This window comes from Hyperoodon ampullatus (genome assembly GCF_949752795.1).
Source record: "Hyperoodon ampullatus genome assembly, chromosome: 16".
Classification (NCBI taxonomy): domain Eukaryota; kingdom Metazoa; phylum Chordata; class Mammalia; order Artiodactyla; family Ziphiidae; genus Hyperoodon; species Hyperoodon ampullatus.
The window spans coordinates 77,985,491-78,000,286 of NC_136929.1; the positions used below are offsets into that span (position 1 = coordinate 77,985,491).

Here is a 14,796-nt window from a genome sequence, read left to right on the forward strand (position 1 = left end):
CATCAGTGTCTTATAGTTTTCTGCATACAGGTCTTTTGTCTCCTTAGGTAGGTATATTCCTAGGTATTTTATTCTTTTTGTTGCAGTGGTAAATGGGAGTGTTTCCTTAATTTCTTGTTCAGATTTTTCATCATTAGTGTATAGGAATGCAAGAGATTTCTGTGCATTAATTTTGTATCCTGCTACTTTACCATATTCATTGATTAGCTCTAGTAGTTTTCTGGTAGCATAAAATTTTCATCCAAACTCGGACAAGTGAATATGAGTACTATATAAAATTACTTTTTTTTTTAACAGCAGGCATAAAATAAGCTGTTTCAGGCAAACCAGGATGTGTGTGTGGTCACCCTAATCATATGTTACGATTATAAGTAGCGTATTCCCCCTCTGTTTTATCATTCATGTTTAGAAGTCTTTTTTTTTTTTTTTTTTTTTTTTTTTTTTTTTTTTTTTTTTTGTGGTATGTGGGCCTCTCACTGTTGTGGCCTTTCCCGTTGCGGAGCACAGGCTCCGGACGCGCAGGCTCAGCGGCCATAGCTCACGGGCCCAGCCGCTCCGCAGCACGTGGGATCCTCCCAGACCGGGGCACGAACCCGCGTCCCCTGCATCGGCAGGCGGACTCTCAACCTCTGCGCCACCAGGGAAGCCCTAGAAGTCTTTTGAATGAATCCAGATTGAAATGGTTACCATGTCCTTTATATTCTTTAACCACTTCATCAGAGGACACTTTGTTGGACTTAATTATTTCTGTGTCATATTAGATGACTCTAGTGTCTTCTTCGGCCTTACCTCCCATTAGAGTTACAGAGGGGCTCATATTCCACAAAAATTCCCATATCTCTTTTTCCCTCCTGGGGAGTGTGTATACTCAGCACATACATAACTTTCCCTGACTACTCACCCCAGCTGTGATCCTATATCTTTTTTTTTTTTTTTGCAGTATGCGGGCCTCTCACTGTCGTGGCCTCTCCCGTTGCGGAGCACAGGCTCCGGACGCGCAGGCTCAGCAGCCATGGCTCACGGGCCCAGCCGCTCCGCGGCACGTGGGATCTTCCTGGACCGGGGCACGAACCCGTGTCCCCTGCATCGGCAGGCGGACCCCCAACCACTGTGCCACCAGGGAAGCCCCTATATCATTTTTAATATGATTCTTTTTTAGTACTTAATTGCCATCTAATTATTTTCTCACAGTTGTCCAGTATTTGAGCCCTCTTGAGTTTTTTGAGGTCAGGAATCTTGTATTTGTTATATTGTAGTTACTGAGATGTAAATTGGGAGAGTTAAATAGTTGTTTGATGTCTTCTTTTTCAAATGACAGCGTGCAGCTCAATCATACGTTTTTTTTTTTTTTTTTGCGGTACCCGGGCCTCTCACTGTTGTGGCCTCTCCCGTTGCGGAGCACAGGCTCCAGACACGCAGGCTCAGCAGCCATGGCTCACGGGCCTAGCCGCTCCGCGGCATGTGGGATCTTCCTGGACCGGGGCATGAACTCGTTTCCCCTGCATCGGCAGGCGGACTCTGAACCACTGCGCCACCAGGGAAGCCCATCATACAGTTTTGAGGGTTCTTTATGAGCCACCAAAGCTCAGTATTTTTATTTAATACTAACATTTCAGATGTTCAGCATCAGTGGTTTTGAAACATAGGTGGCATTGAAACGCACCTTTTGATTTATTTTTGTAGAGTTCATAATGGAGTCACATAGTAAAGAGTAAATTTTAAATTTATTTACTTATTTATTTTTGGCTGCATTGGGTCTTTGTTGCTGCGCGCGGTCTTTCTCTAGTTGCGGCAAATGGGGGCTACTCTTCGTTGCGGTGCGTGGGCTTCTCTTGTTGCGGAGTACGGGCTCTAGGCACACGGGCTTCAGTAGTTGTGGCTCATGGGCTCTAGAGCACAGGCTTAGTAGTTGTGGCGCATGGGATTCGTTGCTCCGCGGCATGTGGGATCTTCCTGAACCAGGGCTTGAACCTGGGACCCCTGCATTGGCAGGCGGATTCTTAACCACTGCGCCACCAGGGAAGCCCAAGAGTAAATTTTAAACAGTAAAATAACCATTTTTTTGTGCTTGGTTTTCAGCACGTAACTTTTTAGCATGCAGATTCCACTTGACTATCCCTTCAAGATAGTCTTAAACAAAGACTTTAGGTTCCCTTTAGTAGGAAAAATTTGTTCCCTGTTTTTCCTGTGTTCAAAACAGTCCTGAGCTTCATAGAGGATACAGAGGGGAATCAAGCCCAGGGTCACATCTTTTTTTTTTTTTTTTCTTCCTGGTATGCGGGCCTCTCACCGTTGTGGCCTCTCCCATTGCAGAGCACAGGCTCTGGACACACAGGCTCAGCGGCCATGGCTCACGGGCCCAACCTCTCCGCGGCATGTGGGATCTTCCCAGACCGGGGCACGAACCTGTGTCCCCTGCATCGGCAGGCAAACTCTCAATCACTGCGCCACCAGGGAAGCCCAGGGTTACATCTTTGAGGATTTTAGAGTATTTTAGGGACCGGGGACCTATGTGGGGTAGGTTAAGAGATGCAGCTAAAAAGTTCTGAGAGTTTAGGGCTTCCGTGGTGGCGCAGTGGTTGAGAGTCCGCCTGCCGATGCAGGGGACGCGGGTTAGTGTCCCAGTCCGGGAAGATCCCACATGCCGTGGAGTGGCTGGGCCCGTGAGCCATGGCTGCTGAGCCTGCGCATCTGGAGCCTGTGCTCCGTAACGGGAGAGGCCACAGCGGTGAGAGGCCCGCGTACCGCAAAAAAAAAAAAAAAAAAAAAAATTTCTGAGAGTTTAGAGAAAATTGTATGCTGGAGAGTGAGTGAGTGTGTAGTCTCTGCACTCTTCTGGGGCTCTTTTGGGTGCATTTTAAAAACTGATGTGATTGGTTTATTATTCCACTGTGTTGTAGGTATACCTCTGTCTTTTCATGTGAAATGGTAAGTTCTTCTAATCTTACTTGGTTCAGAATGGTCAGATCTTTTAGGTAATATTTACCTTTTTAGAGGGTTTGGAGAAGAGGAGAGTCAAGATTGGCTAATACAAGTGAACTAAAGTGAACATGGTTTTCGAAATGTCCACTACATGCAATGCAAACAATAGGAATTTTGTTCAGTTATTAAATAGCTTGAAGTAATAACAGAAGGTTCTAGGAAGACATAAAAACTTGTTAGTTCTGCTTTGTGATTTCTTGTTGTAATATTTAGAGCACCCTACAGGAGTTATCCTACACGGTGATTATGTAAAAAAAAAAATTTTTTTAGGCCAATCAGTATCCCGTATCTTCTGTACTTCATATTGAGGGCATGAGGCTCTGTAGTATCACCTGAAATGTCAGAATTTTTCTACCAAAGCGAACTAGATAAATGTGAATATCGATATCCATGTGTAATTATTAACTAACTGCTAGTGGCAGGGAGCAGAAAACTTGGGTTTGTAAGCGTGCTCTGCCGATGAAATGCATTTACTTCTGTTTGAAATTTCAAGTAATTTAAAGTAAATGGGTGAGTTTGCCTCTGTCTTATGATATCCTCCAGTACACTGTGCACCACGTTTCAAATCCTGTCTTTTCTGGTTATAAATTTGCCACGATTCTCATGATATATATAATGTCTTAATCTGACGTATTATTGCTTTTTCTAAATCCTGCTTTTAAGCACTAGAAATGCTTATATAGTAGTTTATCTTATAATTGTAAATTTTAAATAACTTTTTGAATTTAGTTATCATTTAAATATTTTAAATATTAGTATATTTTGAATCTGTTGCTTTGAGTTATCTACTTAGAAACTGTATAATTTGTCAGGCTTTCAAAGCTTCTGGTAGACTGCTAAGATAACTTGTTTTATGTCTAGTATCATGAATAGAAAAAGATACTCTGTTTTAAATACGTACTTAATTCTTCATACATTGGAACACATATGCTTTGTTTGCTTTCTTCTGTTGGTGGGACCAATTTGGAATTGCTTCCTGTGCAGCTTATATTTACTCTTTAATTTAATCTTTCATCCCTTGATCTGGCCAGTCATGATAGTTGTTTTGATTTTGATATGGAAATGTACTGGGTAAGAGGTTACAGGTAAAGAAATGCAAACCAGTCACCAGTATTATATGTGCCTTGGTAAGATGTAATTAAAAGTATTATGTCTGTGTTGTAGTTGGTATTCAGATTGCTGATTTCTTTAAGAGTTTGGGATAAAATAACTAAATTTGTAGAATAATTATATATATTTCTAATTAATTTCAGTTTTTAAAAGCAGCTTTTCAGAGGGAGTTTTCCATGACAGTTGAAAAGGATAAACTTGAAAATGTCCCTCAGGCATATAGATGAGAAATACAATTCTAAGCTCAATATAAATTCGTTTTAAAAATTGATTTGTTTAAAATATTTATTCCCTTCTGTCTCTTGATGCATGCTAGATTATGTGTAGTTATATTTAATTCATCTTCAATTAGAAAGCCATCTTATGTTTTAAAAAGTAGCAGTTAATTTTGCTGACCAGTTGAATTTGACAGTGACCTCAGAACAATCTGTTTACAAAGTTACCTGAACCAGGCTTCAAAAATACACTGTTGAGTGAATGTAGTTTAAGAGGCGCATGTGTTTAGGTTAATCAGTACAGTAAGCTAAGGATAAAGCCCCCTACTTGTATTTGTGGTTCCTTCTATTTCTGATTCAATATTTAACAAGTAAGAAATGTTTATTATTTCATGACTGAAACTTGTGATATAAATTAAGATATAATTTATTCAAAAAGAAACATTTTTAAAGTTTTTAAGAAGTAAATTTTATTTTTTAGAGTAGTTTTAGGTTCACAGCAAAATTGAGCAGAAGGAACATTTCCCACGCACCCCATTCACCCCACATACGTACAGATGCCCTCACGTCAGATTCCCACCAACATCAGCTTCCCACAGCGTACAGGGTGCACTTGTGTCTGACATAGCCTCATCACCAAAAGTTCATAGTTTACATTCGGTGTTGCATGTTCTCTGGGTTTTGACCAATGGAAAATGACACGTACCCACCATTCAGTCTCACACAGAGTAGTTTCACTGCCCTAAAAATTCTCTGTGCTCCACCTATTATTCCTCCCTCCCCATAATCCCTGGCAACCACTGATTCTTTTCCTGTCTCCATATTTTTGCCTTTTTCAGAAAGTCGTATAGTTGGAATCATACGATATGAAGTCTTTTCATATTGGCTTTTTAGTAATATGCATTTAAGTAAGGTCCCTCCTCTAGTTTTTTTCATGGCTTGATAGCTCATTTCTTTTTAACATTGAATAATCCATTATCTGATGTACCACAGTTTGTTTATCCATTCACCAAATGAAGGACATCTTGGTTGTCAGTTATGAATAAAGTTGTTACAAATATCCGTGTGTAGGTTTTTGTGTGGACATAAGTTTTCAGTGCCTTTGGGTAAATAACGAGGGGCGTGATTGCTAGATCATATGGTAAGAGTATGTTTAGTTTTGTAAGAAACTGTTAAATTGTCTTCCAAAAGGGGGCATACCATTCTGCATTCCCACCAGCAGTGTATGAGAATTCCTGCTGCTTCACATCCTCACCAGCATTTCCTGTTGTCACCATTTAGGATTTTGGACATTCTAATAGATGTGTTGTGGTAACTCTTTTGTCTTATTTAACAGTTCCCTAATGAAATGGGATGTAAAGTTTCACTTAAGCAATCATAAACCTGAGGAATGTTTCCTCAATACTCATGGGGGCAGATATTTTGGAATGCAGATTGAAGGGAAAAACCCACTATACATTGTGTATTTTAAAGATTGTCTTATGTTACTTAAAATACCCCCCCCCCCCATATAGCAGTGAGTGATATAATGTCTTGGAAAGTGTTGTTTTTTATTACTTGAATTAAAAATGTTAAGTCTTCCACACTTTCTCTGTTGGTTATGTTGGAAAGTTTGCATGCTATTATTTGAGCTCTATTAATAGGAACATTTCTTGTTTCCCTTTTTAGTTTATTAGAAGATTACTTTCTTGATGCACACCTTTCCATAACTTAACACTTTTTAAATGAATGGATAATTTCTTGGCAAAGTGGCCTACTTTTTTGTGATTTTATTTTTCTTTATACCTATTTTTAAAAAATATTTCACATAATTGATTTCTGTTCCATTCTTTACTTGTAAATATGTTTGTTACCTAGTATTTCCAGATGCTGACAGTTTGTTTGTTTTCTCCAGTGAAAGTTTGACTAGCTATCTAACAGTCTTATTATTCTTGTATGTAAACTTCTCTAGTGAAGGGAAAGCTATATTTCCAAGTGCTAAGAGTAATTTATTTTTAGGAAAAATTCTAGGAATATTTAATGAGAAAAAGGTTGAATATTGTTACTTGCCAGAACTTACACGTTTCTCTAGAATTATATTTCTTTTAGATTTAAAAGTTTTATTTCAGCATTTTTATCAGGATTTTTAGCATTTTCTTTATTAAGACATTGAACCTAAGTGGCACATTGTGATCCTTAGATAATCCTTAGAAGTTTCTTTAGAGACATACATGAGAGAGGACTTTATGAATTAAAGAAGAATGATGGTGGCTGTCAGGGCTTAGACTGATCAGTGTGTGAGCTGAGCACATTTTGTCATTGACTGCAGAATGTTGTTCCAGTTGATAATTACATAGAGTCAATATTTGTTTAAATTAGATTACCTAAAAAACCCTAAAATATCTTCAAAAATCACAGATTGATATCCTAAGTATTAAGTATTAAAGGGAAAAAATCAATATTATACATAAAATAATGTCAGGTTCTGCACATTGGGGTATACTGGTTTAGTTAATTTACATTAGTGCAAAATTTCTGCCACTTTACATTTTCATGAGTAAATATTGACTGGAGTTCAAAAACAGTGGATAGCAAACTTTTTGGTTTCAAATCCTTTTTTAAAGCTATTAAAAATTATTGAAGACCCCAAAGAGCTTTATGTTTAGGTTATATCAATGTTTACCATGTAAGAAATTAAAAGAAATTTAAAAGAAAATGTGTTATAGTGGGAAGAGTGGCCTTATTTTTACATTTTTTTTGAAATTTCTTTAATGCTCAACTTTGTGTAGTGGGAAGAGTGGTATTTTACTGTTTTTCAGTGTTTGGCTTTATAAGAAAATGGCTGGCTTCCCATATTTGCTTTTGCATTCCACCTATTGCAAAATGCTCTTTTGGTTAAAAAATACGGAGAGAATCTGGTTTCACATGGATAAGTAAGTGGAGAGAGGTATATATATTTTAACCTTTTCAGATAATTGTGAATATTGTTGTTTGATAGTGCAGTGAAACTTGACAAGCAGTATTTTCTTAAAAGTACTCTTTTGCATTAGAATCCATTGGTCTACCTTTGAGTGGATCTTTTACCTATGCATGAGTTTGTAATGTCATGTACCAAGCTGAAAAATATTGACCAATTGAGTTACACAAATCATAAAAACGTTAATGTATTTTGTTATACAAAGTTAAAAACAAATCACATTTCTTAATATCAGCCACTCATCAGAAATTACTGCCAGGTACACAAGTCACTATTTGGTTTGTCTGTCAAATGCTGTCTCAAGTAAAAATCTTGCTCCAAGAAAATGTGTCTTATTCAGCTTTCAACCCAATCATAAGAATGGTTTTTTTTTTAAATAACCACCATATTTCAGAATGCAGCAGAAATGCTTAATGTATATATCTGTTTTGTTGCATAGAATAATAAAAAGACATGTACCTAAAGTTAGAGATTTAATAAAATTAATCATTTTTACTGCTTCATCCAGGTATTCATAGTTGAAATTAATTATTTTTTTAATATAAAAGAGTGTTTTAATTCTTGTCCTTATAAACTATAAAGACAGTCATGATTTGGAAATGAGACTGTACCAAACAATGGCCAAAGAAGAATTGTCCATTCTATGCCAACTCTTTTGTCTGGTCACTCGGAAATATAATGTTATCATCTGTAATTGTTGTTACTTGTCATCTCACATTATTTTTATCCATACACTCACCATAGTCTACCTTTCCGTCCACATAAATTCGAGACCCCTTTTTCACATACTGATATGCCACATCTCTGAGACCTGGTCAGAATACTGAAAGTCTGTGCCGTGTTTTTGACTGACCTCACCCATTTGGTGTGCTTCATTTTCCCCTGATCGCCACATCTCATTTGCTGCCAGAGAAAATACTGTGATAGGGTTATTTCTTCCACCTGTCTCATGACAGGGTCCTGACCTACTCGACGAAGTAACTGAACACGAGTCAGAGATCTTTCGAGAACCAAACTGGTAGCTGTTTCAGACCCATGTCTTAGAAACTGATGAACTACCTGTACTACAGTTCTTTGAGGACTTCCCTGGTGGTCTAGTGGTTAAGACCGTGCGCTTGTACTGCAGGGGCACCTGGGTTCGATCCCTGGTCAGAAAACTAAGATCCTGCATGCCGTGGCTCGGCCAAAAAGAAAAAAAATAAAAATAAAATCCAGCTCTTTGAAATACGGCTTCTGTTTTCTTTTCTTTTAAAAAATTACTTATTTATTTGTTTAAAAAATTTATTTTTTGGCTGTGTTGGGTCTTCGTTGCTGCGCGCGGGCTTTCTTTAGTTGTGGCGGGCAGGGGCTACTCTTCTTTGGGGTGCACGGGCTTCTCATTTGCTGGGGCTTCTCTTGTTGTGGAACACGGGCTCTAGGCACATGGGCTTCAGTAGCTGCAGCACGTGGACTCAGTAATTGCAGCTCGCGGGCTCTTGAGCGCAGGCTCAGTAGTTGTGGCGCATGGGCTTAGTTCCGCTGCATGTGGGATCTTCCCGGACCAGGACTGGAACCCGTGTCCCCCTCATGGGCAGGGGGATTCTTAACCACTGTGCCAGCAGGGAAGTCCTGTTTTATTTTCTTACAATCTAATCTTCAGTCTTTTCTGGATGCTCTGGCTGGGACAGCCATAATTGAAATCATTTAAATGTAGTTGTATTGTAATGTCTAGAGTACAATGGTTACTGGTAAAAATTGAATGCCAGTGCCTTGGTTTGTGCTGAAACACCAGGATTTTTGCCCATCATTGCTCTTGCACCATCCCTGCGAGTGTCTCAGTGAAAAGCCCAATTAGACCAGTGTTAGAACTGTGTTCTAATAAAGTAGTTTTGAGTTTGTGCACGTCTTGGATGTGTCTTGGGGACTCTCTTCACTCCAGGAACCACACCTTGAGAACAACCTTTTTGTTGATGGAATGCTGCTTTGATATGCGGCTTTGGAATCAATTGTAGTTTACTTTCTTTTTTGGTAAAGTTAGGCATATTTCACTGACCAGCTTTCAAGAATACATATGCAGAATTCTTTTTTTTCCATAAAATACAAATTAACATTTTATTATTCAATTTAAAGGCAGTGAAATATGAGAGAGGTTTCAGCTTCCTGGGAAATGAACTTGAACAAGAGAAGCAAAATGTGTCTAACTAGTAGACATGGGTTTTTTTGGTTGTTTGTTTTTGTTTTTTTAACATCATTATTGGAGTATAATTGCTTTACAAACATGGTAAGAATACATTAAAAATCTTGCCTTTTGTTAGTCTTGGAATTCTTGAAGAATGAAGGTGCCCTGTGAAGAAGAAAATTCTGTGAACTCTGTTTTGGCAGAAGTTTGTAGGTCACCTCAACCACTTGCTACATGTATGACCCTGAGTAAGTTATTGAACAGGTCTATGACTCAGTTTTATGATCTCTAAGGATAATAGTCGACCTTCATAGGGTTGCTATGAGGATTTATTGAATTAATTAAAATGGAGTGTTCATCGTAGCTTTTATCATTTTACACTGCAGTCTTTTGAGATTTTTACATATAAGTTGTTGCCTGTTAAAGCACAATAATTTTTGGTAAAGTAATAAAACATCATTAAAATTTGTATTATAAAAATATCACATGTATCAGTTCTAATTTAAAATATATTAGAAGAATTCGTAGGAGAAGTGAGGGCCTTATTTATGTATTGCTATTGGGGTGGGTACATAGTTAAAGTGCACTTATTCAAGTGATTCTCCTTATTGATATTTGATATATCAAGTTATAATGAGAAGTACTGTCTTAATGTCTGTTGATAACACTACCCTTAAATATTACTTCTGCCTCTTGCATTTTACTAGAAGTATGTAGTAGCAGGTTTATAGAAAGAATAACCTTAAAATACGACTAGGAAGCTAGGGTGTTGGGGTATTTAAGGGGGATTTGAAAATTGAAGTCTCAAAGAGTGAGGCTAATAATTACCCTCTGTTAGTGATTGGATATTGCCTTTCTAGTCTTTCATAGTTAAGACAAGTCAAAAAATATGTTACACCTTTGTCCCCAAAAATGTTGGGGCCATAAAATCCATGTATTTTACTCTCTGGTACTGGAGTGCAAGCAGCTCTTCTTGAAGAGTATCTCATATAAATAGTGCCTGGAAGATTTTGGATATGCCCAAACAGTCCACACTTTGTCAATAGGCTTTGCTGATGAGGAAATGACAGCTTGGTTTAATTTATTGATAATAGTGCTAAGTGTGATTAGAGGATAGTATTTTCCCTATAATTGCAAAATTATATAACTTCATCAGTAGTCAGTTTTATAAAATAGCTTTTTTGCTGGTCAGTAATAGTATCCATTAATAGTCAAATGTTTTATGATGAAAGAAATTTGTTTTTTGGAAAGTTAAAAGTTAGCTTTGGGAAAGCTTTGGTATTTACGTTTTCTAGGCAGTGAGAAACGTTTCTTCATGAAGCTATTATGTGAGTGTTTTTTTTCTCATATCATAGCTTCATTAAAGGTTAACTTTTGAGGCATCTCTGTTAGGTTAGATGGGCAGTTGATTTGCTGCTTCGTGGCATTTATCTATCATAGGCTTTTATTTCCTTTATTTCTAGCTTTATAGGTGTTTTTCACTAGTATTTTAAAACCAACGCATTTTATTAATAAGACTGCTTTTAAAAGTAGAAAAATGCTTTCTTTAGATTTAGACATTGCTACTTTTGCCTCAATGTTTTTTTATGATTGCTACATTTAACACACTTGTCTGGTATTGCACAAGATCATTAAATAGTAATGTAAATTTCAATTATGATATGTTGGGTAATTTCACCTAGAGATTTCATTGAAGTTAATTCTGTATAACTATTGTTGGTAAATGGGTTTTTAGGAAGTAGTTTCTATACCGAAACTTAAAACGTTTTGTACATTTGTATGGCTTTTTATGTCACAGGTAACCTCAAGAGCATTTTGTTTCAGAACTTTCCAACTGTAATAACACTTTTATTTTCGTTTCCAAGAAAAATTCTTGTTCATAAAGAAAGCAATATTATGTTGATCTTTCAATAATTGCTTGTGTGTAGTGGAGGCTTTCATGGTATATCTGTAGGTCCTGGGTGAAATAATGCTTGAGTACTTGAATAAAAATGCAAAGGTGAATTATAATATTTCAAAAATGAAAATTGTCTATAACCTTATTTTTGGTTTAGTACCCCACAGCTGCTTGTGTTGTGTGTTTGAATACATTTGAATACGAAAGTGGTAACGGTCATTTCTGTTTTAAGACCTTAGAGACCTGGGAGGGAAAAATAGTTGGTCCTGGTGGTTATTATTGTTAGATTTTTCTTCTCTTAGAATCTAGGCATGTGTGTATGATCTCTTGGAAGAATAACATTAAAAATATCCTGTAGTAGGTTTTTTGTATGACTCACTGATAATATAGCAATATAAATTGGATGCTCTAAGCACTTGCAGTATATTAATTAAGCCTGGGAGACTGAAGTTTCTTTTCAGTGTTCTTATTAAGTAAATGATGTTGGAAATTAAAAAAAAATTTTAATGGAACATGATGTCGCAATTTATTCTTTTCTTTTTGATTTTAGATGGGAAATGTAAAGTCCTAAGATCGATAGGTTGACTGTGACAACTATGTTTACTTACAGAGAGAACAGGAAATGAGAATGGGTGATATGGGTCCCCGTGGAGCAATAAACATGGGAGGTAGGGATTTTAAGCAAAGCCTTCTGTCACTTGTCATTTTTCAGGGAACTGTACATGCTATTTGTGGTATCTACATATCAGTAACAAACAAAAATTTGCAACCAGCGTTTGTAAGTGGTGAAATTTCTTACATTTACTTAATGAGAAAAAAATACCAGTATATTAAAAATACATGCCTAGGAAGAACATTTTTATTTTGTTTATTCTTAGGCTAAAAGATGTATTATGTTTTAATAGATATAACAAAAAGAAACCTATAAACAGGTTTTGGTAAATGACCTGAAACTTGTTGAGTCTTCACATGGTGTAATAAAGCTATGTTGTTGCATTTTTAAAAATCAGATTTCATGCCTTGAAATTGGCTTTTTTATCTTGTTTTTTTTTTTTTTTTTTTTTTGCGGTACGCGGGCCTCTCACTGCCGTGGCCTCTCCCATTGCGGAGCACAGGCTCCGGACGCGCAGGCTCAGCGGCCATGGCTCACGGGCCCAGCCGCTCCGCGGCATGTGGGATCTTCCCGGACCGGGGCACGAACCCATGTCCCCTGCATCAGCAGGCGGACTCTCAACCACTGCGCCACCAGGGAAGCCCTGTCTTGGAATTTTGATAGTTTCTGAGTTGTAGTGTCTATAAACTTCTTGAGAGTATTTTATTTCTATTTTAAGATAATTTTTTTGTGTAACTTTGAGGCTATTTTTATTCCTTTTACTGAATGTTTAACTTATTTTGCCCTAACCCACAGTATTGTGCACAGAACTGCACTGTTCGGAGACATCTGTGACTTGTCAAGTAAATGAGATGTGTCTTGCATATTTAGGCTAATGTATATCTTTAGAGTTGATGTAAAGTTTTTAAGAAAGTGCCTATATTAGCATCTTTAATATTGATTGCTTGTATAACCAGGTTGTCAGGGCAGCAATATCAAGTAAATAAGCTAAGGGAAAAATAAGTATGGGATGTTTTCATATGTCTTATTAAGTTTGAACTGTCATACATTTGAAAATTAGGTAAATAATAAAATTTTATATATTAATTTCACATTGTCCCACAGAAGCTGAGGTTAGAAACTTTATATAAAGTCAAATGTACATATTGTTGTAAAGATTACATTACCGTAACGTTCCAGTGTGCATCACATGCACTCCCACTGAGGAAATCTAGATTGTACTTGGAATGTACATGTAGTATGTGGAATAAGACATCTTAAAGCCTCTAATATGTGGATCGAGCATTTTCCATGACCAAGCACCCCTCCCCCATGCCAGTTCCTTTGCCATTGCCAGTTAGATAATCTAAATCATTTAACACAATTGCTGTTTACTTCGTCACTTTTCTTATCTACCAAAAAGTAGTTATTGAGCATCTCTGATATGCAAAGGAAGCACGAGACATAACCCTTAACCAAAAGAGCTTAATTGTGAAGTTAGTACAATGGATACATGAAAAAAGTTAGTGAACCAAGAGTACATGAGAAGTTCTAAATTAGAAAGCACAGTTGAGGGTCTAGTAATGTACAGGTGGTTCAGTATTTATGTCTTTTTCAAAGTAAATTGTGGGTTGGTGTATAATATAATCCAGTTGGATTTAAGGATTTTAAGTGTGTCATTAACATCAGAACCAAACTTGAAACGTGTGATGTTTCAGAGACCATGAAAACATTCTGACTTTCTTACTTGATTAGCAACTTCATTAGAAGAAATGGGAGAACATACTTTTAGATTCCTTATTTAGTGAGGAATTTAAGAGAATTAGAAATTTTAATGGCATTTTATTCACCAGAGAACCATGTTTACATTTGAGCACTTAATTAGCTCCCCTAACATCCACTCCATTTAATTTTCTCCTCTTTACATTTTATTCAAAGTGAGACTTTATCCTCATGATAGTTACGGATCCATGGAGCTGCAAGTCCTTATCATGCAGTTGAATGCCACTGTTAAGTTGGTAAATTGTCATATCCTGTCAAGTTGCATGGATTAAACATGACAGATTTTCTGGTCTGTTACCAGTGTGTACGAAGTGGAACATAGTTTATATAACTGCTTTTCAGGGGACCAGATAATTCTAACATTCCTTAGATCTTTAAATTTAGTCTAATTACAGCCATCTGGTAGAAGACATAGTTACTAAAAATAAGTCTACCTCAACTAATGATAGTTTTAAATATTTTTCATTTATTTTATTATACCCATACGTGTATAGTCATATTCGTATCTCATAAGTTAGGTGTGATAATTATGTTCTATTAAAAGAGTAAAAAAAAAACCTAATCCGTTATCTGTTCTTTTGGGGGAAAGTTGAGGTAACATTCCTCCTGGATACTGTCTCTACCCTTCCTCATTTCACTTATGGGAGATGTTGTGGAAGTCTAGTAAAAATTTTTATTTATAGCTATCTTAAGGGAATAGAAGTATTCTTGTGTAGTTAAAGTGTAGATTTACTAACAAGAACTTTTGGGCATTAAGGAACTGCTTCCTTCCCTAGGAAGTGGCTGGGATCATGGGGATTGGGCTCAGAAGGAGCAGGGGTCTGTTGCTAGGGCCCGGCAGGGAGTCGCATTTCTTCCTCTCAGCTCCCTGGACTCAGTCCTGTGCAGGTTGAGCTGCTTTGGGTGCTGTGTAGAGTTGTGAGTTTGAATGAAAACTGCCACTCCTATTATAATGTGTTGTTGAGAAATTGAGTTCTGAATGTCATGAAATTAACTAGATAATGAAATACTAGAAGAAAACTCAGAATCAGTCTTTGTCATGAATTTTTAATGATAAACAAGTATGAGTAGTTTAAAAATTTTTAAGTTCAAAGAGGATACCCA

General features: G+C 37.0%; 1 protein-coding gene and 1 pseudogene across 4 annotated transcripts in view; one reads left to right on the top strand and one right to left on the bottom strand.

Annotated features, from left to right (window-relative positions):
- Nucleotides 1-14,796, top strand: part of PSPC1 (paraspeckle component 1) — a gene marked incomplete at its 5' end in the record, with an annotated part of 86,627 nt that overhangs the window by 42,128 nt on the left and 29,703 nt on the right. Inside the window, one exon of one of the 3 annotated variants that reach the window (XM_079721608.1) lies at nt 11,929-11,986. The exons of the other annotated variants lie outside the window; for them this stretch is intronic. Coding sequence (XP_079577734.1) covers nt 11,929-11,986 — 58 coding nt within the window. The remainder of the gene's footprint in view (nt 1-11,928; nt 11,987-14,796) is intronic. 3 annotated transcript variants of the gene reach the window in all.
- On the bottom strand, nt 7,905-9,047 carry LOC307065214 (single-stranded DNA-binding protein, mitochondrial-like; annotated as a pseudogene). The gene is made up of 2 exons: nt 9,044-9,047; nt 7,905-8,357 (listed from the first exon to the last, which is right to left on the bottom strand). The product of its transcript is annotated as a single-stranded DNA-binding protein, mitochondrial-like (transcript).